The 27,682-nt window shown below is 49.0% G+C and overlaps 1 protein-coding gene across 2 annotated transcripts in view; it reads left to right on the plus strand.

Annotated features, from left to right (window-relative positions):
- The window catches only part of WIPI2 (WD repeat domain, phosphoinositide interacting 2), a 40,653-nt gene extending 13,212 nt beyond the window's left edge, over positions 1–27,441 (plus strand). The window contains exons 2-12 of one of the 2 annotated variants that reach the window (XM_053276556.1): positions 3,624–3,706; positions 11,952–12,121; positions 12,830–12,926; positions 15,506–15,603; positions 15,706–15,798; positions 18,918–18,988; positions 19,653–19,760; positions 21,423–21,587; positions 21,976–22,083; positions 22,898–23,028; positions 25,603–27,441. In XM_053276556.1, coding sequence (XP_053132531.1) covers positions 3,624–3,706; positions 11,952–12,121; positions 12,830–12,926; positions 15,506–15,603; positions 15,706–15,798; positions 18,918–18,988; positions 19,653–19,760; positions 21,423–21,587; positions 21,976–22,083; positions 22,898–23,028; positions 25,603–25,715 — 1,237 coding nt within the window. In that variant the 3' untranslated portion in view covers positions 25,716–27,441. The remainder of the gene's footprint in view (positions 1–3,623; positions 3,707–11,951; positions 12,122–12,829; positions 12,927–15,505; positions 15,604–15,705; positions 15,799–18,917; positions 18,989–19,652; positions 19,761–21,422; positions 21,588–21,975; positions 22,084–22,897; positions 23,029–25,602) is intronic. The other variant, XM_053276557.1, reaches the window with a different exon arrangement.
- The last annotated feature ends 241 nt before the right edge of the window (positions 27,442–27,682 follow it).

Raw genomic sequence — 27,682 nt, forward strand, 5'->3', positions numbered from 1 at the left:
GGTTCTCCATCTGCTTGGGGAGCAGTCCTAGTCTTGTGGTAAAGCATTCCGTCGAGTCGGTGTCGACTCCTGGCGCCCACAGAGCCCTGTGGTTTTCTTTGGCAGGATACAGGAGGGGTTTATCATGGCCATCTCCTGCACATTATGCGATGATGCCTTTCAGCATCTTCCTATATCGCAGCTGCCCAATATAGATGTTTCCCATAGTCTAGGAAAAATTCCAGCAGGGATTCGAACCGGCAACCTCTGGCTTGCTAGTCAAGTCATTTCCCTGCTCCTTGTGGAAATGAGCATGAATGGTGCCCTTTGCTAAGCAGGGTTCACCTGGTTTGCATTTGGATGGGAGACTACTTGTGGCTGCACTGTATGATATTCCCCTAAGGCGATGGGACCTTAGCTCAGTGATTGAGCATCTGCTCACGTGCATGTTCAACCCCTGGCAGCATCTCCAGGTAGGGCTGGGAGAGACTCCTGCCTCAAACCTTGGAGAGCTGCTGCCCGTCAGAGTAGATGGTACTGAGCCAGAGGGACCAACGGTCTGACTCTGCAGAAGGCAGCTTCCTATGCTTCTCTGTGTCTCCATCTTGCTGGCTGGGGCAGGACACACAGCACCATAGCATCAGGCCATGGACATCATGGGGCTGGGAACCCTAACATGGGGCTTCCATTCTGGGCTGCAGCCCCACCGTTCTCCAAACATCTAGTTCATCTCTCCGACTTGGCAGAGCTGGACTTTTGCATCTGCAAAATTTGGAAGGCAACTTGGGCCAAAGAGGCTGCATGTGATTGCTGAAAAGATGCCAAAAGATGCTGCATGTGATTGCTAAGAAAGGAACAATCCCCCCCCCACCACACACACACCCTTTTGCACAAAAGGCCCACGAGTCCATTGCAGCAAACTAGGTCCAAGGAGTCAGAAGGGAGGGAGAGGGACCCCCTGCAGTGAGCGACTGAACCTTCAGGTGGAGGGAAAGGCTCAAAGCAAGCGATTTGCCACCCGCAATGTGTTTATTGTCTTCCAACAAATGTACTCTTCATTATTTATGATCATATCTTGCAAAGTGTCGGTGATTGATCTCCAGCGCCTCTCAGAAGGGTAATGGAGGGTGTGTGTGTGTATATGTCTGTGTATGTGTGTACACACACACACGTACATGCACATATGCGTGTCTGTAGCTAGCTGCTCTCAGGAAGGGGCTGTCTTCTCTTTCGAGCCAGATCAGACCGCAGATTGTGGGTGGGGAGGGTGCCGGGGCTTGGCGTTCCATAAATAACCTCGCTCCTGTTCCGCTGCCTTGAATATCAGTGCTAGAAGGGTGGGGTGTTGGTGCTACTAAAAAATAATAGTGCTCTAATAAAGATACCATCAATTTAACCTTAGCAGTGTTCTGGTTTAAGAGCAAAGCAGGAATCTGAATCGGAGAAATCCTAATTTTAAAAGGGCAGCAGTCGGGTTTTATCGGTTGTTTTAACAAGTGGCATTTAGAACAGCCTGGGGAAAGAGCGGAGTCTTGTCTGTCCTCCCTTAGGAGGGCATTTCTGGTTTCTGCTGCCATCAAAAGGGCCGTGAATCTTGGGACTCAGTTCTTAGAGGGAGGGAGCGTGGTGTAAAGATTTTTGCATCCAGAGGTCCACATGGGATTCCAAACCAGACCACTGGTCCGTCTGGCTCTATATTGTCTTCACTGACTGCTAGCAGCTCTTTGGGGTTCCGGTCAGGAGTCTCTCCCAGCCCTATCTGGAGAAGCTGCCAGGGATTGACCTTCTGCATGCCAAGCAGATGCTCTGCTCCTAAGCTGCGGCCCCATCCCCCAAAAGATCAGGGCATCTCCCCATTGGGGAATCAAACCACAGTCTCTCACATGCACACAGCACCTTTAAAAAAAAAATTCTATTAGTGACTCGCTTCTTGCTGCATAAACCCAATTGCATCACAGATCTGTTCAAATGCTCTGCCAATAAGGCATGCAGCATATATGACCTCCAATATATGGGGTGGGGAGAAAGCATTTATGTCCAGTTGAAGAGGAGGGCTTGCTTAGCAGGCACCAAAAACCATGCCACCCTCCTCCCTCTGCCTGCTGATCCCCAGCTGCCAGGATTATCCGTAATCTACTTTTGCTGTCCGAGAGTCAGGCTTCTCTTGCTAGGGTCATGGGCACAGGGCCACCTGGCTGTCTGGACACTTGATTTATTATTTATTTACTTGCATTTATATACCGCCTGGCTCCAAAGGCTCAAGGCGGTGTAGTGCTTAGAGTGCTGGACTAGGACCGGGAAGACGCGAGTTCAAATCCCCATTCAGCCATGAAACTAGCTGGGTGACTCTGGGCCAGTCACTTCTCTCTCCGCCTAGCCTACTTCACAGGGTTGTTGTGAGGAGAAACTCAAGTATGTAGTACACCGCTCTGGGCTCCTTGGAGGAAGACCAGGATATAAAATGTTAAATAACATTTAACTGTCCCTGTCCATCCCAGCACAGTACCTCCAGTGAGTGTTGCTGGTGTCTATCTTACTTTTTTTTTTAGATTGTGAGCCCTTTGGGGACAGGGATCCATCTTATTTATGTATTATTTCTCTGTGTAAACTGTCCTGAGGCATTTTTGGAAGGGCGATATAGAAATAGTATAAATAATAATAAATAAATAAATTTGAAAAACACAAAGACAAACAAAGCCAGCTGTTAAAACAGGAATTAAACAATTGTAAAACATTCAGAGCCTCTTACAGTTGGTGGTGATCTCTGAATAATGGGTGGCCCATATCTAAAGAACAAGTTCAGAAACAAAAGCTTTCCTTTGGGGGCCCTTTACAGCCAAGCATTTCAGCCTTCCTCTGTAGAGCTGGGGAAAGGGAAATGAGGTTTTTTGTTTGTTGTTTTTTTCACTTGCTGAGATGCAGATTGTTTTGTCTGATCAATATCTGACTCTCTTGAGGTTTATAGTGTTTTAAGAAAATAAAAGGCTCAGCAGTAACTGGGGAAAGCGCTTACCCAGATCTTGCTCCCACTCCCAGCTGCCCACCATTCACTTAGAAATGACTTGCATTAGGCTGGGAACGTATTATGCAAGAAGTGCATTTTCCCCAGGGAGTTTGCTGGCAAATTCCACAGTGGTTATCTAGATCAGGGATCCTCAACGTTGGGTCCCCAGATGTAATTGGACTTCAACTCCCATAATCCCCAGCCAAAGGCCACTGGGCCTGGAGATTATGGGAGTTGAAGTCCGATAACATCTGGGGACCCAGCGTTGAGAATCCCTAAGCTAGATCGGGGTAGGCAAACTTAGCTCTCCAGCTGTCACTGGACTCCAATTCCCATCATCTCCTGCCACTGTGTAGGGCTGAGAAAGACCCTGCCTGCCACCCTGGAGAGCTGCTGCCAGTCAGTGTGGACCAGTGGTCTGACTTCTGCTCTGACTTCACTGGGCGAGGTGGACCAGTGGTCTGACTCAGTACACAGTAGCTTCCCGTGTTCCTATGTCAGGATGCAGGACAAACAGGTGAGTTGAATTTGCTCTGTAGGAGAAAGCCTGGGGCAGTCTGTTGTACGTCTGGCAAAACGGAGAGCTTCTTCGATCCCCACGCTTGACTGAGTCTGTCTGTCTGTGCCTCTCACTTCACAGGTCCTTAGCTGTGGGCAGCAAAACCGGTTACAAATTCTTCTCCCTCTCTTCGGTGGATAAACTGGAGCAGATCTATGAATGCAGTAAGTGTCTGCTCTCATTCCTTCTCCCCCCGCCCCCGCCATCTTCTGGTCACGTTTTGATAATTGATTTTTCCTGAAGCTGTATTGCCGGTCATTCCAGAGAGGATCCCATCCACACCGATGGCACCCCCGTTCCTTTTGCCCAAATGACAGAGCTGGGCTGACCACCAGGCTGGGGGTCCTCACCACAGCTGAGAAGCGAGGGCAAAGACCAAGGTCCCCAGCCCCGGCAGAGGTGGCATTCCTCCGTCCTGTCTGGTGTTCTCTGCAGTGCACCTATATGTACCCCTTTTGCCAGTAGCCTTCAAGGCAAAAGGGAGATGAGCAGAGGTGTGTGTGCCCGCTAATAAATTTTGTTTACTAAAATGGGGAAAAGGAAAAAAAAGAGCCACAACATGTCTCTGTTAGAGGTGTGCCCAGAACCAGCACCTGGTGGTTCAAAGGGGTGTGTGGGGGGGGCGGTATCTTTGAGGATGGGGGGGTGCTCTTACCCCTTCTGCCAGATTTCCCCCACCAGCACTGCCTTTTAAAACGGTCTGGCGGGGTGGCAGCAAACCTCCTTTGCAGCCCCGGTGCCTCCTCGGACTGGAAATGCCCAGCGCGCATGCACACGGGCACCTCTGGACACTTCTGGTCCAAGGAGGCACTGGGGTGGCAAGGAAGTACGCTGCTGCTCCACCGGATCATTTTAAAAGGTAGCGCCGGTGGGGAAAATCTGGCAGGAGGTGTTAGAGCACCCTCCCTTGTCCTTATAGATCTCCCTCCCACCTTCGAACCGTCGGACATTCGAACCAGTTCGGAGAGCCGTAAAAGGGCCTCCAGACCGGTTTGTGCACATCCCTAGTCTCCGTTTGACCAAATGGTTTGACTTCAGGAAAAGTCAGTATATTGGGTGTCAATTGCCTGACCACAGATACAGGCAAGGTTTGCCTGTACTGCTCAGAGCAGCTTACAATATTAATAAAATGGATACAGTCTAGAGCAATTAATGTTTGTTTGTTTGTTTGTTTGTTTAATTAAAAGACCAGCCCACAATTAAACTGATGATTTTTTTTAAAAAAATTGAAATTAAAAGTTATCCATAACAGCTAAACACTAAGAAACCTACCAGATATAAGCAGTGGATAAAATATGTAAAAGCCTCTCTTTAAAAGCAAGTGTCTTTAGTTGTTGCTTAAAAACACTGAGGGAGGGAGCATGCTGAAGCTCTTCCTGGAGGGTGTTCCAAAGTTGAGGGGCAACAGCCGAGAAGTCTCTGCCAACCAGAACTCCGTTAGTGGCAGAGCCATGAGCAGGGCCTGAGATGCTGAACAGGGCCTTGGCAGGTTCAAATGGGTCAACACTGAAAAGGCAGGAGTAGTGTGGAGATGAGAAACAGGCTTCTCTGTATCCCTTTTACAACTAGCATGCTTAGAAGAGAAACAGGGCTGTCTGGGACAGACAAAGATTGGAGGAAACAACTCCACCTCTGACGTCTAGGTTAACTTAAATTAAATTCCTAGGTGCCATGGCTCCCTGGCGCCTGGGATTTGTCGAGCCCTGAGCTACTCCCAGCATGCCCAGCGCTTTTCTAGCTGCACCTGATGCCCTTCAAAGATCACTGATGTAAAACGCTGATGTCAACCACTGATGTAAAACGTACTGGAGCTCTGAGGATCTCTCCACAGCAGGGATTCTCAACCTTGGGTCCCCAGATGTTGTTGGACTTCATCTCCCATAATCCCCAGCCCCAGTGGCCTTTGGTCGGGGATTATGGGAGTTGGAGTCCAGCAACGTCTGGGGACCCAAGGTTGAGAACCCCTGCTCCACACCATACTTGGCAAATGTTGTTGCTTTGAGTACTCCGGTGTCACACCGGCATTTCTTGCCACAGACACACACAGTGCTCTTCTGTTTACGGCCATGCCTTGGCGTTTACGCTCGGCTTTTGCACCAGAGTTTCAGAAATGCGTGCAGTGGGTCACAGACAATTGGTGTCTCTTGCTTGATAGGGCCGGTAGAAGAACCAGAACTCCTTAAGGTGTTAATGTCGAAAGAGACGAAAGTTTGGGTGGTATAGAAGTTTAATAAATAAATAATAATAAATGTCCTGGCAGTTTTCCTAGCCTACAAACATTCACTCTTGTGCTGCTCAATAGGCTGGATTTATACTCATGGTTTTGGCCAGGAAGCCTCAGCCGCTGCCTAGAATCGCTCTCTTGGCGCAAGCTCTTAGTCACATTTTTCTTTCCAGCGCTCAGACCTTCAGCTGGCAGGAGGCTGCCTCCACCCCCAGCCCCCATTCTGTTGTCTTCACCCACTTAGCAGCTTTCCTCTCCCCACTGTAATATTGAAGCCTCTTTGCAGCCAGCTGTCCTGCAAAGCGTCAATCCATTGATCTGCTGGGGAGGCTCTGTCGGCTGTGGTTTAGCATGCCTTGTCGGTTCAAAACCGCTCAAAGCGGGGAGGAGGGTGGGTCTTGCGGCAGCGAGCATGGATTGTCCCCTTTGCTCAGCATGGTGTGCCTTGGTTTTCATTTGGATGGGAGGCTACATGTGGGTGCTGTCAGATCTGAAGGGATAGGGCCATAGCTCAGTGGAAGAGCATCTCCTTGCATGCAGAACCAGCCCTTCTCTCTAGGGGTGTGTCCGAACCGGTCTGGAGGCCATTCTAAAGGCCACCGAACTTCCAGACCGGTTCGGACTTGGCCGGTCCGGGTCCGGGTGGGGGGTCCCCCTTTAAGGGCGGGGAGGCTTACTTACCCCTCCCGCCTCTTTGCCCCCGACAGAGGCCGTATTGTACCTCATAAATGGGGTGCTGGAAACCCTCCGGGTAGACCGGGCCTCCGGCGGAAGTTCCTTTAGACGTCGTATCGCGTGCGCGCCCCAGGCCCCAGTTGGGCCACAGACTTTGCCGAGAGAGGAGCTCTGTTCGCGAGCTCCTCTCTTTTTTTGGAAACAATGCAGTGAGCACTCGGGGGGGCGGTGGGGAGGGAGGGTGGGACAGCGGCAGTACTTTACTAATTTTTGACCCTAATCCGCTCGCGGGGGGGGGGGTGGCGGCGGGGGCGGCTGGCTTCCAGTGCCCCATTTACGAGGTACAATACGGCCTCTGGCGGGGGCAAAGAGGCGGGAGGGGTAAGCAAGCCCTCCCCGCCCTAAAAGAAAGGCCCCCCTTCGGTGCTGGTCCGGACTGCTCCGGACCATGCACATCCCTACTTCTCTCTATTAACCAATTCACATGATTGTTAAGCCAGGTAGGACGCTTGTCCTGAATATTATTATTATTTCTTGTTTACACAGTCAGACAGGTGTTATTGACTGGTTTGTTTTATCCAGACATCGAGTCCTTCCCAAGGACCTGGGATGGCTGAATTTTATTATTATTATTATTATTTATTTTTTTTACATTTCTATCCCGCTCTTCCCCCAAGGAGCCCAGAGTAGTGTACTACATACTTCAGTTTCTCTTTCACAACAACCCTGTGAAGTAGGCTAGGCGGAGAGAGAAGTGACTGGCTCAGAGTCACCCAGCTAGTTTCATGGCTGAATGGGGATTTGAACTTGCGTCTCCCCGGTCCTAGTCCAGCACTCTAACCACTACACCACGCTGGCTCTCTTATCATCAATATCATCATCTTTATCATCAATACTGTTGGTTATTATAGATATCGTCGCAAAATATAGGCTGTTCCCAGTAAAGCTGCTTTTTGTAATTGGCTGATGGTGATTTCTGTGGCCCCTATGGTGTTGAGGTGCTCTTCAAGGTCTTTTGGGACTGCACCCAGGGCGCCAATTACCACTGGGATTATTTGGGTCTTTTTCTGCCACAGCCTTTCAATTTCAGTTTGTAGATCTTTGTATTTGGTGATTTTTTCTATTTCTTTTTCTTCTATTCTGCTATCCCCTGGTATTGCTATGTTGATTATTTTCACTTGTTTTTCTTTCTTCTCGACTACAGTTATATCTGGTGTATTGTGTGGCAGATGTTTGTCGGTTTGTAGTCGGAAGTCCCATAATATTTTTACATCTTCATTTTCTTCCACTTTTTCAATTTTATGGTCCCACCAATTCTTGGCTACAGGTAGCTTGTATTTTTTGCAGATGTTCCAGTGTACCATCCCTGCTACCTTGTCATGCCTTTGTTTGTAGTCAGTCTGTGCGATCTTTTTACAACAGCTGATCAGGTGGTCCACTGTTTCATCTGCATCTTTACAAAGGCGGCACTTGCTGTTTGTTGTGGATTTTTCGACTTTGGCTCTTATTTCGTTTGTTCTTAGTGCCTGTTCTTGTGCAGCCAGTATTAAACCCTCTGTTTCTTTCTTCAAGTTGCCATTCTTAAGCCATTGCCAGGTCTTGGTGATGTCTGATTTTCCACTTATATTGTGCAAATATTGACCATGCAGGGGCTTATTTCTCCATTTTTCTGCTCGGTTCTTGACTTGTTCTTTCTTATAGGCCTGCTTTGTTTCATTGGTGTTGAATAGTTTCTCGTTTTTGACCATTTTAAGTGCATCTTCTTCACTGTCCTTGATATATTCTTCAAGGCCTCTTTTCTCCTCTTCTACTGTTTTATGGACTTGCAGCATTTCTCTTCCACCTGAGCTGCGAGGGAGGTAGAGCCTATTTACATCACTGCGGGGGTGCAGAGCATGATTGATGGTCATGATTTTCCTGGTCTTACGATCTAGCGTCTCTAGCTCTGCCTGGGTCCAGTCTATTATTCCTGCAGTGTATCTGATAACAGGTATAGCCCAGGTGTTTATGGCTTGTATGGTGTCCCCGCCATTGAGTTTGGACTTGAGGATTTTTCTAACTCTCCTGATACATTCACTTCCAATTTTTCTTTTAACTTCAGTGTGTGCGATGTTATCAGCCTGGAGAATGCCCAAGTATTTGTAATGTTCTTTCTCTTCCAGGTTCTTGATCTTGCTTCCATTGGGCAGTTCTATTCCTTCTGTTTTTGTTGTTTCCCTCTGTTCATTATTAATGCAGCACACTTGTCTAGTCCAAACTCCATTGCTATATCGCTACTGAATATACGGAGAGTGTTTAGCAGTGATTCGATTTCTGACTGGGACTTTCCATACAACTTCAGATCGTCCATGTACAGCAGATGGTTGATTTGACTGGATGTTTTAGATGTTTGGTATCCGAGGCCTGTTTTGTTTAGAATTTGTGAAAGTGGGGTCATGGCGATTACAAACAATAGAGGGGATAGTGAGTCCCCTTGGAAAATGCCTCTTCTAATGCTAACCTGTCCAAGTGCCTTGCCATTGATTGTTAACTGTGTACTCCACCTGCTCATTGCTTTTTTAATAAATATCTGAATGTTTTTGCTGACACCAGTTGTTTCTAAACATTTTAGTATCCATGTGTGAGGCAATGAATCGAAGGCTTTCTTGTAGTCAATCCGTGCAACACTTAGATTGGTTTTTCTTCTCTTGCAATTTTCTAAAATCATTTTGTCAATCAGCAGCTGGTCTTTTGTGCTTCTGGTGTTCGGGCAATTTCCTTTCTGTTCAACTGGAAGCTGTTTGTTAGTTAATAAGTGTTGCATCACTTCATCTGCTATTATTCCAGTTAATAATTTGAACATGGTTGGCAGCCAGGTTATCGGTCTATAATTACTTGGAACTGCACCTTTTGCTCAGTCTTTCATGATGAGATGAGTTTTCCCAGTTGTTAGCCATTGTTCAATATCACCGCCTTTCATAATGTGATTGAACTGTTTTGATAGTTGTTTATGAAGGCTTGTTAGGTGTTTAAGCCAAAAGCCATGCAGTTCATCGTCGCCTGGTGCAGTCCAATTTTTAATTTTCTTTGCTCTTTCACTTATTAAATCTGGTGTTATTATTAGATCTTGCATTTGTTGGTTACATTTTTTGACCTTTTTCATCCAGCCTGCTTTTTTATTATAATATATTGGATTGTCCCATAATTTCCGCCAGAATTGCACTGTTTCTTCATTATTTGGTGTTTCTAGGTTTCTTGCAGTTTCTCCTTCTATGCTTTGGTAGAAACGTCTCTGATTCGACTGGAATTGGAGAATCTGCCTGTGTTGTGTAATTCTGGCTTCATATCTGCTAATCTTTGACACTGCTGTTATTTGCTGCTTTATTATTTCCAGGACTTCTCTAATTTTCCTTGAATCTAGGTGGTATTTTTGGATCAGATACTGTTTGGTGTTTTCATTCTTCAGCTTCTTGTCTTTCATATCTTTCAATTTACTAGCATCTGATCTAAGCCTGGAGATTTTATTTTCTAATCTAATCTTCCATTTAGGTGATGTACTGCTTTCTTTTTTGACAGGTTCACTGATCTTATATCCGAGCTCTTGTGTTGTTGTTGTTGCTGCACTGTACATTAGTTGGTTTGTTTCTTGCAAATTATTGGTTGTTATTTCTGCAAGTGCAGCATTGACATCTTTTAATGCCTGAGCAAGTTGTTTTTTGGCAACTCTTTTTAGAGCTGGAAGTCGAACCCTGGTGGTTGTTTGGTACATGTGCTCAGTTATTTTTTGCTTTAGTTCTTGTTGCTTTTCTGTTAAACGGCATTCGGGTGTTTGAGGTGAAGGCAAAGGGGAGGTTGCCTGGTTTTGATTTTGAAACAGTTCAGCAACAGTGGCATCCTCTGTTTCCAACACCTCCTCCACCTGCGCCTGAGCAACTTCTTCAATTGGTGATAATTCTTCTTCCATATCTTGAGCCTGTGTTGCTCTTTGCAGTTCTTCCAGCTCAACTCCTGTGAATACTTGATTTCTTATTATGAATCTTCTCTGGTCTGCTAGCCTTTGTTCTGTTATTTCTGTGTCTGGATGCTTCTCTTTCCAAATTTGGTACATTCTTTTTAAATAACCTCTTCTAGTTGGACTAGACTTGTAATAGCAGATCACTATTTCCTTGTTGGCATTTTTCATATATTTTTTTCAGTTAAGCGACGTTTCTTCCAGTAACTTTGCTGTCTCCAGCCCTGGTTGCTGAACTGAAGATCCTGAGTGCTGTTGCCCACTTTCCACCAGATGTCCAGGGACTATAGCATCTGGCGCGGTCCTTGTTGACCCGGGCGACGACTGATCCGGTATAGATTTATTAAAGTTACGTCTCACCATATTGTTGATGGGAGAGGCACTCTTTGTCTGGCTCCTCTGGTGAGACCTGTCCAGTATGGTTGGACCTCTGGCATAGCTCTCACCTTCATCAGAGCACACAAGCCCCACAACCACGCCAAGGTAGTGCCTCACTGGGGGATGATGATGATTATGATGATGATGATGATTTTACACAGTCAAACAGGTGTTATTGACTAGTTTGTTTTATCCAGACATCGAGTCCTTCCCAAGGACCCGGAATGGCTGAATTCTGTTGTTTTTGTTGTTTGATTTTGATTCCATATTCTAATATGTAATCCATGCACAACTCCCCATTTTCATTTGTGGGCTAATGAATACCTGGATAAGAGGAGAGGGAAAGAGATGCAACCTCAGTAGGGCACACTTTCCTTCTACCTTATCAAAGCCCTGGGTAAGATGGCAGCGTCTGGTCCAGCTCCTGCCTCACAGATTCTCACCACCTCCTCTTACCCAGGTTTTCATTAGCACCCGGCCAGAATCTGGGAGTGTGCACCGCTTCCGAAGCCGAGTCGGACGCTTGTCCTGCCGCATTAACGATCATGTGACCTGGCTTCTTATGGATTGGTGGATGAGGTTTTGGGACCTTGTATTATTGTTTTCAGAGTGTTTGTTTTTGGGATAAGTATGTTGTGAATTTCTACCTATGGAAGTTCATACGAGCATTCATTTCTAGTTAATGAACACAATGCATGTTTGTATATTGCACACCTGATCTGCGGTTTGGGCCACATTGAGGAAATGGAACGGGGCTTGAATTCCTGCTCTTGCATGGTGCCTTGCCTGTGCCGATGGAGTGAGGGGAGGTGATAGTTGTATCGGTTGGCAGCAGAATTCCCTGTAACAGGGATTCCTGGATGTTGTTGACTACTACAACTCCCAAGATCCCCAGCCAAAGGCCACTGCACCTTGGGATGGTGGGAATTGTAGTCAACAACATCTCAGAATCCCTGTTCCAGGTAACACTGGTTGGCTCTGTGTGTGTGTGTGTGTGTGTGTGTGTGTGTGTGTGTGTGTACGTGTGCTGATTTCAGGTGTGACTAGCTCTTGGCGTTCTTTGGGGCAATTGACCTGCAGTGATTCTTCCCTCCCTCCCCCCCCCCGCACGGCTCTCTCCTCTTCCGCTCTGACCTCACAGCGGACACAGAAGACGTGTGCATTGTGGAGAGGCTCTTTTCCAGCAGCTTGGTGGCCCTCGTGAGCCTCAAAGCCCCTCGCAAGCTGAAGGTCTGCCACTTCAAGAAGGGGACGGAGATCTGCAACTACAGCTATTCCAATACAATCCTGGCTGTCAAGCTCAACAGGCAGGTGAGTAGGGATGCTTTTGGAGCTTTCAACAAGGGGGGGAGAAGCTGTAGCTTGGTGGCAGAGGTCCTCCTGCTTGATGTGCAAAGGGCCCCAGTTCAATCCCTAGCATCTCCCAGTAGGGCAGGAAAAGACTCTTGTCTGAAATCATAGAGAGCTGCTGCCAGTCAGTGTAAACAGTCTTGAGCTAGATGGACCAATGGTCTGACTCGGTATAAGGCAGCTTTCTCTGTCCTCGGTACATGCTCAGAGCCACTTCGCTCTTTGGGGATGGGGCCGTAGCTCAGTGGCAGAGCATCTGCTTTGCATGCAGAAGGTCCCAGGTTCACTCCCTGGCAGCATCTCCGGGTAGGGCTGGGAGAGACTCCTGCCCGGAACCCTGGAGATGCTGCTGCCAGTCAGTGTAGGTAGTACTGAGCTCCATTGACCAAAGGTCTGACTCGGTATAAGGCAGCTTCCTCTGTTCCTATGTGAGCTTAGTTGCTCTAGTCAGTGTAACCTCACTGTCCGTGGTGGAGAAGGACTTTTCGTAGTTTTTTGCATGGACTTGTAGGTGGCTAGAATCAAGAATTTACACTGAAACTGAGTTTCTTTGTGGGATAGTAATGACCATTTGGAAAAGTGGCCCGTCCTTTTGCAGGCCACTTGACTCTGAAGCTTGATCCTGCTGTGGGATTTTGTCTTTATTTCTGACTCCTTCCCCTCCCACAGAGATTGATAGTATGCTTAGAAGAGTCTCTGTACATACACAACATACGGGACATGAAGGTGTTGCATACAATCAGGGAGACGCCCCCCAACCCTGCAGGTAAGGACGGACTCTCCTCGCCCTTGGCCTTCTGCATCTTCTCTTTTCTGTTCGTCGGAATTCTTTGCCAACTGAATCGCCGAGTTGCAATCCCTGTTAAAAATCACGTTGAATAGCGCCGCAGTTAAAAACAGCTACAAGTCCTGTCACTAATAGTGGTTTGATTTTTTTATTTTGGGGGGGGGGTCCAGGGAGGGGAGGGTTGTGCAGCCCAGGGGGCAGGGCAGCACACAGTTGATTGATCTGGAAGGGGCTGCCACGGAATGTGGCAATGGCCACGTGGGTGTCCGGAGAAGGGCTTGGTTCCCCCACTCGCACCCGGAATGAGTCCGTCCCATTGGATCCAGTGGGGCTTACTCCCAGGTAAGTGGGCGTAAGATTACAGCCTTTGCCCCCAGCGGGGAAAAGTCCTGTGGACACCCATGGATGGCCACTAGTTTGGACCGCTTTAAAAGAGGATTAGACAAATTCATGGAGGGCAGGTCAGTCGGTGGCTGCTAGTCCTAATGGCTATAGGATGCCTCTGATTTCCACTTGCAAGAGAGCAACAGCAGGAAAGGGGGCGTCTCTTGCTGTTGCTCCCTTCATCTCCTGCTTGTCGGCTTCCCAAGGGCATCTGGCCGTGGATTCAGACCTTGATGCTCGTGGTTCTAGTTCAGGGTCTGGCAAGGCTGGCCCTCCAGCTGTTGTTGAACTGCAACTCCCATCATACGACAAATACAACAAATATTTATATACCGCTTTTCAACAAAAAGTTCCCCAAGCAGTTTGCATCAGTATATACATAAATAAAAGAAATGGCTCCCTTTCTCCAAAGGGCTCACCATCTTCAAAACCAAAACCAAAACAAAACATAAGACAGACACCAGCAGCAGCCATTGGAGGGATGCTGTGCTGGGGAGGGATAGTGATGTGCCCGGACCGGTTTGGAGGCCATTCTACAGGCCTCCGGAACGGTCCGGGGACGGGCGGTTCGGGTTCGGATGGATTGGGGGGGGGGTTCCATTAAGGGCGGGGGAGGGTTTACTCACCCCTCCCGCCGCTTTCCACCTTTGGCGCCATATTTTCTGTAGCAATGGGGCAGCGGGATACCTCTCTGCCGCCCCTTTCCCCGCTTGACTGCGCGCTACAGTCCAGCGCTGGTTTCCTTTCTGGGACGAGCTCGCTTCAGCGGCTCCTCCGACGATCGCCCTGGCAGCAGGCCTTTTCTGCCCTCCGGCCCAGGGCTTTTTCTGGCGGCGGCGGCAGCTGCGGCACCTCCACGTGGAGCCGATGCGGCGGCGGGCGGCGGTGGCGAGGCAGCATCCAGCGAGCCGGTACTGCGGTTTGGTCCCTCGCTGGCTAGGAGGAGCTTGCTCGAGCGGCTCCTCCGACGGTCGCCCCAGCGGCCGGCCTTCTTGGGCCTGCAGGCCTCCAGCCAAGGGCTTCTGCTGGCGGCGGGAGCTCCACATGGAGCAGCGTCGCCAGCGAGGGTTACGCTGCATCTAAGCAGCAGCACAGCCTATTGTGGAGGACTGCGGGGTCGGAAGCAGAGGCGGCAGCACAGCGCACGGTTTGGTGCCTCGCTCACTTTTGGCCAGCCGCGGTGGGGAGAGAGTTGGTCGGCGGCTCCTGCCCTGGGCGGAGCAGCCGAGTGTTAGTGGCCCTTGGGACAGCGGCGGCAGCGGGGTGGTTTGTAGGCGGCTTCAGCCGCGGAAGTCCCAGCCCGCCTTGTGTCTGATTAGCAACTGATTATTTAAATTAAATGGGCAGACAAGACAGAAGGAAAAGAGTGAGGATAGAAAACAAGGGTGGGGGAAAGCAGGGCACAGACAGAATCAACCCCACATGGTCCTTATTGGTGCGCACTGCTTTTGATGAAGGCGGACTGCTTGGTAGTTGGAGAGAGTACAGCCCTCTCTCTTGTGCTGCTCGACTCTGTCCCCACAACCCCGTCAAGTCAGACCTCAGGAGCTGAGGAGGTATCCTGCCGCCCCATTGCTACAGAAAATACGGTGCCAAAGGTGGAAAGCGGCGGGACAGGTAAGTAACCCCCCCCCCGCCCCCAAAGGAACCCCCCACCCCAGTGCCGGACCGCAGCTCCGCGGTTCCGTGCACACCCCTAGGGATGGATAGGGCCAGTTGCTCTCCCCCTGCTAATTTATTTATTTCTCCCCAGCCAGTTTATTGTGGCTGGGGATGATGGGAGTTGTAGTTCCACAACAGCTGGATTTGCCCACCCTGTTCTAGTGAATCTGCTGTTGTGAGATTCTTAGGTGTGTTCCAGTCTGTTGTGATGCTTAAAGTGAAGGTAAAGTTGTGCCGTCAAGTTGGTGTCGACTCCTCGTGACCACAGAGTCACATGGTTGTGTTTGGTAGAATACAGGAGGGGTTGACCATTGCCGCCTCCTGCACAGTACAAGATGATGCCTTTCAGCATCTTCCTGTATTGCTGCTGCCCGATACGGGTGTTTCCCATAGTCTGGGAAACATACCAGCGGGGATTTGAACCAGCAACCTCTTGCTCCCTTGGCAAGTTACCTCCCTGCTGTGCCATTAGGTGGCTAGTTGTGATGCCTGCCTTTCCCTTATTTTTCTAGGTTTGTGTGCACTGTCCATTAACAATGACAATTGTTACTTGGCCTACCCGGGGAGCGCAACCATTGGAGAAGTGCAGGTCTTTGACACCATCAATCTGGTAAGGTTCCCCCGACACTTAGCAGCTGCAGTCCTGGGCAACGTGTGGAGTTGGCCGCCCTGTGCTAAGCTCTTACGTTCTTGGCCAACGTTTGTTTTCTAGAGAGCTGCTAATATGATCCCCGCCCATGACAGTCCTTTGGCTGCCTTGGCTTTTGATGCAAGCGGCACCAAACTGGCCACAGCATCAGAAAAGGTAAAGTTCGTAGTAGCATATTCAGTCGGGCATAAAATGAAAGAGGGGTGTGGGTGTGGGGGGGTGTTTTTCTCTGCATGTTTCCTGCTGCTCTCCCCCCCCCCCTTTTTTTTTTTAGCTGAAATGTCCAAAGGGATTTGTCGGGAACCAGGGTTGGATTCCTGTTGGATCAGGAACCATAGACCATGGTTTGAATCAGGAAAGATAGATGAGTCCATGTGCTCGCTCCCTCTCTCCTCCCCTTGCGCACCTGGTAGAATTGATTTTAACTTTCTTGTTTGTTAAACCACGGTTTGCCATGACGTTTGAACTGGAAACTGTGGTTTAGGCACTGTCTATACACCAGGGAATTGGTTTGCTATCGTTTCCCTGTTTGGATGCGATGGAAAGCTGTGGCTTAACCAACCAGTTGTTCTCAATGCAGCTGGAGGCACGAGAGGAGGAAGCGAATACGTGTTCCTCATTCTTAATCCAACAAACCTTGATTCATTTGATTGTTAGAACTGGGCTTCAGTGTTGCTGCTGGAATTAAAAATGCTGTTCCACTAGGAAGAAGAGTCAAAAGCCACAATAGTGTGATCCTCATATTAGGTCCTCAAATTAAACGTAATAGAATATTATATTCTATTCTGATCACCCCATTCGGATATTGTAGAGCTTGGAAAGTTGCAGAAAAGAGCGCAAGTCGGGGATTTTCAAACAAGGCCATTGTGGTTAGGGATGATAGGAGCTGTAGTACAACAACATCTGGAGAAAATTTATTTTGGGGGAACATGTGAAGCTGCCGTATACTGAGTCAGACCATTGGAGCATCTAGCTCAGTATTGTCTACACCAGGGGTTCTCAACGTTGGGTCCCCAGATTTTGTTGGACTTCAACTCCCATAATCCCCAACCAAAGGCCAGTGGGGCTAGGGATTATGGGTGTTGAAGTCCAATAACATCTGGGGACCCAACGTTGAGAATCCCTGATCTACACAGACTGGCAGGTTGTAAGCTGGAGTCTTTCTCAGCCCTATTCTGGATATGCCAGGGAGTAAACTTGGAACCTTCTGCATGCAAGCAGGCAGGTGGTCTTCCCAGAGCGGCCTCATCTCCTAAAGGGAATATCCTACAGTGCTCACACATGTAGTCTCCCATTCAAATGTAAGCCAGGGTGGACCCTGCTTAGCAGAGGGGACACGCCATGCTTGCTACCACAAGACCAGAACAAAGAAACAAAACTCTTACTACTAAGCTTTGAATCTGTGTTTTTTGATTGCTAAAGCATTGATATTACTCTGTCCGGTCTTTAAAAGGTGTCCTGAATGGTATGTGGAATTTATAGGAAGAAGACAATGAACATCAAGATAAAATAGCAAGAATGATTTGCCAGCTGCCTGTCCTTGGTTACATATGTTAGCTGCGAATGTCTGTCGCTGCATAATCCAGCACAAGATGCTTGCACTCTGAATTGTCGTTTGGGTCCTCGCCATTCCCCTCCCAGCTTTTAGCCTTGACCGTGTTAGATGGTGCTTTATTCTCCTCCCAGCTGGGGTTCTGTTCACCTTCTGCAATCCTAGTTACACAATCGGAGTTTCAATTGCAGAGGAATCAAGTTATTCCAGACAGTTCCCTACAAATCCTGGGAGTTCTCCCGGCACCGGTTGCCTGTTAGCTTCTCCTTCCCCGTCGTACAGCCGATATGCTGCTGTATCCCTTGATGCAACAGCAGCCGTGACGACTAGGGATGTGCATGGAATCGTGGCCGGGCGATCCGGAAGCGGTGGGCTTGGCACTTTAAGGGGGGGGGAGAGTGCACTTACCCCTCCCGCCACATTTCCCCCGCCGGCATCGTTTATTTCCAAAAGCTTTCGGGGTGGCAGCATATTTCCCTTCTGCCCTGTTGCCCTCATCGGCCGGAAGTTCCGGGCGCGCATGCGCCCATCTGCAGCACACGCAACGGGCGCATGCACGCCCGGTACTTCCGGCCGATGAGGGCGGCAGGGAGGTACGCTGCCACCCTGAAGGTTTTTGGAAATAAACACCAGCAGGGGGAATGCGGCGGGAAGGGTAAGTGCACTCTTCCCCCCCCCCTTAAAGTGCCAAACCTGGGGCCTTCGAACCGGTTCGTAGGCCTCTAAAATGGCCTCCGAACTGGTTCGTGCACATCCCTGATGATGACAGTGGTCTGCACATTTCCAAGTCAGGAAAGGTGCAGGCCTTGGGGTCTTTTGGGAAGGAGAGCTGGTCTTGTGGGAACAAGCATGAATTGTCCCCTTAGCTAAGCAGGGTCTGCCCTGGTTGCATATGAATGGGAGACTAGAAGTGTGAGCACTGGAAGGTATTCCCCTTAGGGGATGGAGCCATGGATCAGTGGAAAAACATCTGCTTTGCATGCTGAAGGTCTCAGGTTCACTCCCTTGCAGCATCTCCAGGTAGGGCTGGGAGAGACTCCTGCCTGGAACCTGGGAGAGCTTCTTCCAGTCAGTGTAGACCTGTAGTCCCCAACCAGGGTTCCTTCAGATGTTGATGAACTACAGCTCCCATCATCCCAAGCTACAGTTGTGACTGTGAATGCTGGGAGTTGTAGTTCAGCAGCATCTGGAGGAGCCCTAATTGGGGACCACTGGCATAGACAACATTGAACTAGATGGACCCAGCGTCTGACTCGGTATAAGGCCACTTCCAGTGTTCCCGATTCTGCTTGCCCTTCCCAATCAACCCCACCTGCCAAAAAGGTACCGGTTCTGAGTCTTCTGGGAAGCTCAGCGAAATGCTCGTAGCCTATGGAGCAAATTCAAATGGCTGACCCAGATCCAAAGAATTGCACAGCTAATTCTGTGTCTCCAAGGGACCATTGTGCTTGTGGATCTCTAACAACAACACTTCTACTACCCTCCGCCCTCCAAATACCATGTAGCAAGCTGCTTTTGAACTGAACGGGGTGTCTTCAGAAGACGTTTGGTTGTGGCTTAGGAGTCGTCTGGTGTTTTAACGGGGTGGGGGTTGAAAATCCCATTGGTTGTGCCGAAAGCAGCTCTTTGGATGCCAGTCGTTTGGCTTCGTTGCATAAGTATGAGAGCAGATATTTAAACTGGGCAATGACGTGTGTTTAATCTTCTTCTTTTATTCCATTAGGGGACCGTGATCCGGGTATTTTCCATTCCAGAGGGGCAGAAACTCTTTGAATTCCGAAGGGGAGTGAAGAGGTGATGTGCTACTACTATGAATGTTTATATACCCCTTTTCAACGGATGTTTCCAAAGTGGTTTACAAAGAAAAATAAATAAGGTGGTCCCCTATCCCCAAAGGGCTCACAGTCTAAAGAAGCATAAGCTAGACACCAGCAACTGCCACTGGAAGCATACTGTGCTGGGGCTGGATAGGGTCAGTTGCTCTCCCCCTGCTCAATAAAGAGAATCATCACTTTAAGCAAGTGCCTCTTTACTCGGTTAGATGCTCGACCCCTGAAGCTCGTTCTTCCCAGTAGATTTCCTCTGTTTTTCAGCAGAACGTGTGCCCTGCAAGTTATTTCAGTGAATGGAAAAACCATAGACGGCCATGTTGCTCTGTACAGAAAAGATTCATAGGTTACGGCACAGCAGTACCCTGTTCTGACTCGCTCCAGTCTCACAAAGTAGCAGGGCAGCTTTTGAGTTCTCCGGAACTCTTCCTTCAGTATCTCCCTGGAGAGTCCTTGAGGCATGCCAGGGTCCTCATGGCTTCTGCAAGGCAGATGTCTGGGAGAGGGATCTGTTTCGAGCGCTGTTTGGCGTGGACCTCCGAGGCGCAGGAAAAGGCAAGCTGCTTGTCTTGTTTCTCCCGAACAAGCACATCAGGACTGACTTGCCATTCTTGTTTCTCTTCGCGCAGGTGTGTGAGCATCTCTTCCTTGGCCTTCAGCATGGATGGGATGTTTCTGTCCGCATCCAGTAACACGGAGACAGTGCACATTTTCAAACTGGAGACTGTGAAGGAGAAGTAAGCTTCTAAGACTTGGGATGGACACACATGCACACACACACCCCCACTGACATTCTGATGAAGGATGGCTAGCTGATGGCCCACAGCCCAGATCCAAGAGCTGGCCGTGTGGCAGCAAGCATGAATGGTCCCCTTTGCTAAGCAGGGCCTGCCCTGGTTTGCATTTGAATGGGAGACTCCATGTGTGAGCACTGTAAGATATTCCCCATAGGGGATGAGGCTGCTCTGAGAAGAGTAGCTGCATGCAGAAGGTTCCAAATTCCCTCCCTGACATAATAGGGCTGGGAGAGACCCCTGCCTGCAACGTTGGAGAAGCCGCTGCCAGTCTGTGTAAACAATACTGAGCTAGATGGACTTGGTAGAAAGTATCTTCTGATGTTCCTGCCTGGCTTCATGTGCAGGCATCCACAAATCCACTTGCCAGCTCACCAGTGGCAAGTGCCCCCAGCTGTCTGGCGAGCAGGACACCCATCACCACACAGGTCTCCCAAGAGGTCTCCTTTCCACTGCCATCTTAGAGAAGGCAAGAAACGGCAGGAGTCCTTTCTGAGGAGGAGGAGGAGAGGGCTTCCCCTGACCCTTACCCTCTTTATATCCCAGTGCAAATGAGAGGAGACCTGTTCCTCTTCTCAGCCCCCTGCCTGTGTGCCAGAAAAGGATCTGGAGGAAGAGGTGGGTTGGTGGCAGGCATGAATCATGGCTGGCCAGTGAGCGAAGCCTAGCTGTGTGGACCCCCTGCATTCATGTGGCCGTCTCACAGTTTAACCACACTGTGCTTGAAATCTCACCCACAGTGTCCTGTGTATGTATTTTTTATTTATTTATTTATTTAAAATATTTATACCCTGCCCCTCCAATACATTGCTGTTCAGGGTGGCTCATAACAATAAAATAGATACAATATGCAATAAAAGGAATGAAATTAACCCAATTAAATAAACCAGTTGAACGTCACGTTAAAAACCACAATCACTATTGAATTTCAAATTAAGAATTTTAAAAGCAAAAACTTGAGAATTATAAAAGCTAAAGAACCTACAAGATATAACCACAGAAGGGGCGTTAAAAAGCCTCTTTAAAAAGATGTGGTGTTCTTTTAAAAACACTGAGGGAGGGAGCATGGCGAAGCGTTCCAAAGCTGAGGGGCCACAACCGAAAAGGCCCTGTGCCAACCGGATCTCTGTTATTGGCGGGGCCATGAGTAGGGCCTGAGACGATGAACGGAGGGCCCTAGAAGACTCATATGGGCGAATGCAGTCATAAGAAAAACCTCCCTGCAGCACTTCACCCTTCTGATTCGTAGTATGTAATGTCTCAGCTGTGCCTGAAAGCATTTGCACCTGCACTGAGATGTCGCAACCCTTGGTATCAGACTGTTTGTGGCAACTGCTGTGCGGAATGTGGATGACAGCTACCAAATTGTTGGTTGGGATCTGCAGGTTCAATCCTGCCTGAAACCTTGGAGAGTCGCTGCCAGTCAGTGTAGACAACACTGAGCTAGATGGACCAAGGGTCTGACTCAGTAGGAGGGAGTTTCCTGTGTAGACTTTTGCACACATTCCTAGGCCAAAATGTGCTCAAACGGGCAGAGCTCTTCTTGCAATGCGCATGGGGTACAGTGTGTCCCTCTTCATCTCTGTTCTCCTTCCTAACTTTCAGACCTCCGGAGGAGCCCACAACCTGGACAGGTTACTTTGGGAGAGTTCTGATGAACTCCACAAACTACCTGCCCACCCAGGTGACCGAAATGTTCAACCAAGGCCGGGCCTTTGCGACCGTCCGCCTCCCCTTCTGCGGGCACAAAAACATCTGCACGTTGGCCACGTGAGTGATGGGCGTCAGGAGGGGTTCCCCAGACCTGCTTCAAGTGCCCTCCCTAGATAGAGATTGTGCAGGTTTCAGGGGTTGGAGTTTATCTGAGGTCCCGTCCCCCCACACACAGAGTGACAAGTTATAAAGCAGAGCAGCAAGATTGAATTCCTGTTGAATTGGTGGTTTTACTAGTGCTATCCTTCTGCATGGAAGCAAATCCCACCAGAACCCTGGACTTAAGTTTCTTGTGGCATGATCACGCCAGGGTTCTTGTTTCCGGATTTCTGCCATGAGTATGGCCAGGTCAGCCGCCGGGAGGAAAGCCACCATTTCGGACACTGCATGTTCTGACCATTTAGAAGCCACATTTCTGACCTGGCCATTCTGTGATTTCTCCTAGAATTCAGAAGATCCCCCGTCTGCTGGTGGGAGCTGCTGACGGGTATCTGTATATGTACAATTTGGACCCTCAGGAAGGGGGCGAATGCACACTGATGAAACAGCACAAGTAAGTCTCTGCCCCTGCCCCCGAGTGGGAGAGGGCCTCGTGGTGTATCTTACTGTATTGCTTCTTTGGAATTCACTATGAAGAAGAACATGCAGAATATAATATTTAAGGGTCCACCCTGGTTTGCGTTTGGATGGGAGACTCCATGTGTGAGCACTGGAAGAGATTCCCCTCAGGGGATGGAGCTGCTCTGGGAAGAGCAGAAGGTTCCACGTTCGCTCCCTGGCAGCATCTCCAAGATAGGGCTGAGCGAGATTCCTGCCTGCAACCTTGGAGAAGCTGCTGCCAGTCTGTGTAGACAATACTGAACTAGATGTTAATGTTATTGTTAACTGCCCAGAGACGAAGGTTTGGGGCGGTGTACAAATTTGATAAATAAATTAAAAATAAATAAATAGATGGACCAATGGTTTGACTCAGTAGAAGGCAGCTTTCTAGGGTTTTGTAGAAATCTGGCCTTGTAGTAGGAGATGTTCTCTTGCCAGTGAGGATATATAATATCAGCTTGGAAATGTCCTGATGGCTATGGTCTTTGAAAAGGTGGTAGCATGCCTGATTCGGTTGCCCTTGGAATTGCCCAACCAACGGGATGGGGACATGGCCCACTGGCACAGCCCATAATCCCCAGCCACAGTGGCCATTAGTCAGGGATTCTGGGAGTTGTAGGTCAACACCTGAAGTTGAGCAGCCCTGATGTAGCCGGCCCTGAGCTAGATGGATCAGTGGTCTGACTCTGTATAAGGCAGCTTTCTGTGTTTCTGTCATAACGGGGTCCAGTGCAACCATTCTACAGTATGTCATTTGATTCTTATAGACTGGACGGCAGTATGGAGCCAGCCAATGAAATTCTAGAGTCTGCGACACATGACCGGCCATTAGTAGCACAGACGTACAGTGCCGCTGTGGCTAAAGGTACTTACGTGCCTTCTTCGCCTACAAGACATGGTAAGAACGAAACGGGAGCTGCTTTCCTGGCTTGGTGCAGTATGGTGGGGAGCAGTCTTCCCTCTTAACAGGGGTTCCCAGATGCTGTTGACTACAACTCCCATAATCCCCAAGCAAAAGCCAATCCAGCTAGGGATGTGCACGAACCGGTTCGGAGGCCATTTTAGAGGCCTCCGGACCGGTTCGAACACCGGGGCCGGTTTGAAGTTCGAAGGCCCCGGGCTTGGCACTTTAAGGGTGGGGGGAGGGAGCACTTACCCGCTCCCCCGGCCTCATTCCCCTGCCGGCGTCGTTTATTTCCAAAAACCTTCGGGGCGGCAGCCTACCTCTCTGCTGCCCTCATTGGCCGGAAGTACCGGGCGCATATGCACAGCAGACACATGCATGTTTTTAATGGTTGTCTTTTTTTTTTTTTTAGTCTGTGTCACAGCCTGGTCTCCACCAGTCCAGTGATTTTAAGCAAAGGCCATTTTCATGACCACACAGTTTGTATGGTCATGCAGATGTCCTCTGCTCATGCTCAGAGGTTACTAAAATGGCCGTCGTGTGTACATAGAGGCCCAAACCGGGCTGTCACCAGCCCGTGCTACTCAGGAGAGGCCAGCTGGGGTGAGGGGGAAGCCGCTGCTGCCACAGCTTGTACTTGTGAATATTAAATTCACCCCCTAGACTTAGGACAGCCCCCCTGCCCCTGTACTGATAAAGGGGAACCTTCACCGGATTCCCCTTTACCAGTATAGCTCTGAACCGGTCGAACCGACTCGGTTTGAACTCAAACTGGAGCCAGTTCAACCGGGCCCCAAACCAGATTGGTTTTGTGCACATCCCTGCATTCCAGACCTCTATTTCATTCAAAGTTAGGTTGTGTGGAAAAGTTTCTAAGAATGGGGTGGGGAAAGCAGACAGAAGCTACGGATTGTTAAATTCAAAAAGACAAATCTCACTCTAAAACAGTAGTTTGTTTGGAAAATTATGTACAAAGAAACAGCAGCCATATGAGCATAACGGAACAAATAAAGTAGGAGAAAAACGCATCCAATCTAACCTGCACCTAATACTGTGTCATAACCCAGAGTCCCTATCAGGAGTTTTCTTATAATCGCCTTCTGCAAAGAGCCTGGCTCTTGTCTTTGCTCCACTTCAGGTCTGGCCCTTCCTCTCCAGTACTGGATGTTCAGCTCCAGGCTGTTACTTCAGCTGCTTTGAGGGTGATTCATTTCTCAAGAGAGTTTTCAGCTTAACTCTTGCAGTGATTTTTTCAGCTCTAATTTCTGCAGCTCTTCTCTCCTGGCTCTCCAAGACTCCAACTCCAACTCAAACTAACCTGAACTAACTCTCTGCTGCAGCCAAGCCTCCTTTTATTCTCCCCCTGCCCTTCCAAATTTTTCTAAACAAACCAATCAGGACCACTCAAGTTCCCTACACTATTTTATTTATTTGATTGCCCAATTAAATCAAACCCTCTCTTCCCTCCCAAAGGTTAACCAGTAAAACTCTTTCCCCTCCCAAGCCAAACTGTGGAACAGGAGCTGTGAGCTTTTGATCCCTGCCCAGCTTTTTAACACAGAACATAGGGAGTAAGCAATTATATAAGCAGTATAAAAATCTGTAACACAAAAAGAGGAGGTTCAGGCCTCATTCCTTAGAGAGCCTTCAACACAAAAAATTCCAAGGGAAGCCAATGTGATAATCTATAACTAGGCTTGCTGTCATCTCTGCAGGCCTTAATCAAGATAAGGGTTTCTTTATATGTCGACTGGCCCCAGAATGGGGAAGTTGGTGATGTGCTTATTTTGCTTGTTTTTAAAGCACTTGTAAAACACTTTTTGTGTTTGTGTTAAAACAAAACAAAAAGTATTCAAAGCTGCAAACAAAGCAAAACCTTTTTTTTAAAAAAGCAATTGCTGTAACTAATAAAACCAAAGCAGCAGATGGAACAGAAAACCAAAAACCCAGCAGGAGAGAAGGCAGCATGCGAATGCTAACCCCAGAAGCCCTCCAAAACAGAGTCTTTACATGACGTCAGAAGGCCAGGACAGATGAGGCCGGAAGGTTCTCCTGTGGAAGGGAGTTCCAAAGTCTGGATAAAAAAGCCCTGCCCTATATACCCGTCTGCTTCACCCCCTGAAGAGGGGTGTGATGAGGCACAGGGGCCTCTGAATGCCAGTTGCAAGGGAGCAACAGCAGGAGAGAGGCCATGCCTTCACCTCTTGCCTGAGGGCTTCTCGGAGGCATCTGGTGGGTCACTGTGAGAAACAGGATGCTGGACTAGATGGGCCTCCGTGGGCCTGACCCAGCTGGGCTGTTCTTGTGACACCAGCCCCCCGCCCCCCCCCCGACGACAACTTAAGAGAACAAGTGGGGAGAGAAGAAGTAATACCTTTTCTGCATAAAGAGGCCCTAGGGATTGGGCCATAGCTGGGTGAGGGAGCATCTGCTTGCCATGCAGAAGGTCCCAGGTTTAATCCCTGGTGGCATCTCCAGGCTCGTGACCTTGTAGGTGCCCATTGGCTCCACCCACAAATGAGTTTCTTTCCTCTCAATGCTGCCCCCTTCTGCCATCCATTTCTGCAGCCTACACCGAGGACCTGGGTGCAGTGGGCGGGGCCTGCCTGGAGGACGACACCAGCGCCTTGCGATTGGATGAAGACAGCGAGCATCCCCCCATGATCCTCCGGACTGACTGAACTTTGACCTGTGAACTCACTGCTGAAGCCAAGAACACTGGCCTGACACTTCTTGAGGATTCTCGCGTCGATGCTGCTACGAACTTTGACCTGAGCTGCGAGAGCGAAGAGAGGGTGGCATCCTCTAAAAACAGTTGTGAAGCCAACGGGAAAGCAACCCATTGTAGCTGTAGCTCCGATTCAACGCCATGGGTGGGGGGGATGATATATGGTTTCACTTCAGTGGCTTTTAAATCCTGCTTGCTCCTTTCTTTCTTTTTTTTAGCTGTGAGGACTTTCCTTCTTTTCTCTCTCTGTCATTGCCAAAACCTGCTCTTTGTGCAGCCTCCGGCAACTCGCTTTGCATGCCTCCTTGTGCCAAGCAAGCATCGGCAAGTAGACCCACTTTACAGCAGAGTTTGCAAATTTTTTTTAATTTAAAAAAAATGAGCAGAATATATATGTACATACAACGTTCGGCGTCTGTGAGGGAGGAACGGCAAAGTTGGGTTCTGAATGCTTTTGGCTTTTTGCGCTCAGACAAAAATTCCAGAGGGCTTCTTTGTATATGGTCTTGCAGGTGACTGCCACGCTGCGTTCTCTTTCTTTGGGTTCTTGGCCCCTGCCCGCTTCTCCCTCACAGTCCATCCCCCCCACTTTTCTCCCCCTCCCCCCGGACCATTTTGTTAATTAAAACTCCTCCTGAATGCCGCTTTGCTTGTGGGACTATTGTGTTCTCTTAAACGGGGGAGAGGTCTGCTTCCTGGAGGTTGCGTCCCGCTCCCCCAAGGAGGAGAGAGGGGCAGATGATAAGCTTTGGTTGCTAAAGAACTGAGAGGAGCCAGGACATTTCGCCTCTTTGTTGGCCAACCGAGTTGGCGTGCCGAGTTTTAGAGGTGTCGGGTGGTTTCGGCTCAGAAAGCATATTCCTCCTCCAGGCCTCTTTATCTGATCAGTAGTATCTTCCCACCTTGCTTTAATCCTTTGCTGATGAATACATGGAGTTGCCTTCAGCGTGCACCAGCTCTGCTCTTCGTTCTTGCAGTTGGCCAAACTCTCTGCTCCCCTTGGTTCTTCAGGAGGGAAAGGCAGCCTCCTCAATCAGTCTCAGTCTCCCTCTCTAATGTGCAATCGAACTTGCCCTATATCCAGTTGTTGTGCTGTGTGTTCCCCCTGCTCTGTATCATTGGTCGGGGAAACACGGAAGACAGGGCTATCTTTTCTGCGCATTATAGAGGGAGAACACTCATCTCCCTTCCTTGACCACAGCCAAGCATTGCTTCTCACTTGTCCTTCCCTCCTTTTGATGGCCGACTTTTCTCTCTCGGCAGTCTGGCTACTGGGTTGAGCCGAAGCATGAACTCCTGTCTCAGCGTCCGTCCCCTGGGCTCCCAACTGCCGAGAACTCTCTGACCTCCTCTCGATGTGGAGGCCCACATGGCATAACTGTTGTGTTAACTCCCCACTTTTCCGACAGCTTGAGTGGTAGTTCTGGTGACGGAAAGGACGGATCTTTCTGGAACTGCCAGGACTCTGGCGAAGAGTGACCAAAGTTGGGCAAAACTGCCGCCTGCTTTTACAGAGCTGTAATGTGCCTTTTTTGTTTTAGTTTTGTTTTTTAACCTTTAGACTTGTTTTTCAGTGAGCAGAAACAATTATGTATACCCTTTGGTTGTGAACCTCTTGTTTCCTTAGATTGTTAGCCACCTTTTTTTTTTTTTTTTGGATTAAATTATTACTCACTCTCCCTTCTTCGTGGCATTCTCTTCCCGAAAAAACAAAACCACCCAAATGATTGCAGGCGAAGGACAAGTGGTGAGGAAACTCTCTTCCCCTTCCCCCCCACCCCTCTTTATGGGACTGGTTCACACATAATGCATAATCTGGGGTTCCCCCAGCCCAAAATATGGCAAGAAGCTGAGGTTGGTACTGCAGACTGTCACGTATTGGTTTGCTGGAAGTAGCCAAGTTGAGCCAGAGGGCCCATA

Source organism: Hemicordylus capensis, chromosome 13 (genome assembly GCF_027244095.1).
Source record: "Hemicordylus capensis ecotype Gifberg chromosome 13, rHemCap1.1.pri, whole genome shotgun sequence".
NCBI classification, from domain to species: Eukaryota; Metazoa; Chordata; class Lepidosauria; order Squamata; family Cordylidae; genus Hemicordylus; species Hemicordylus capensis.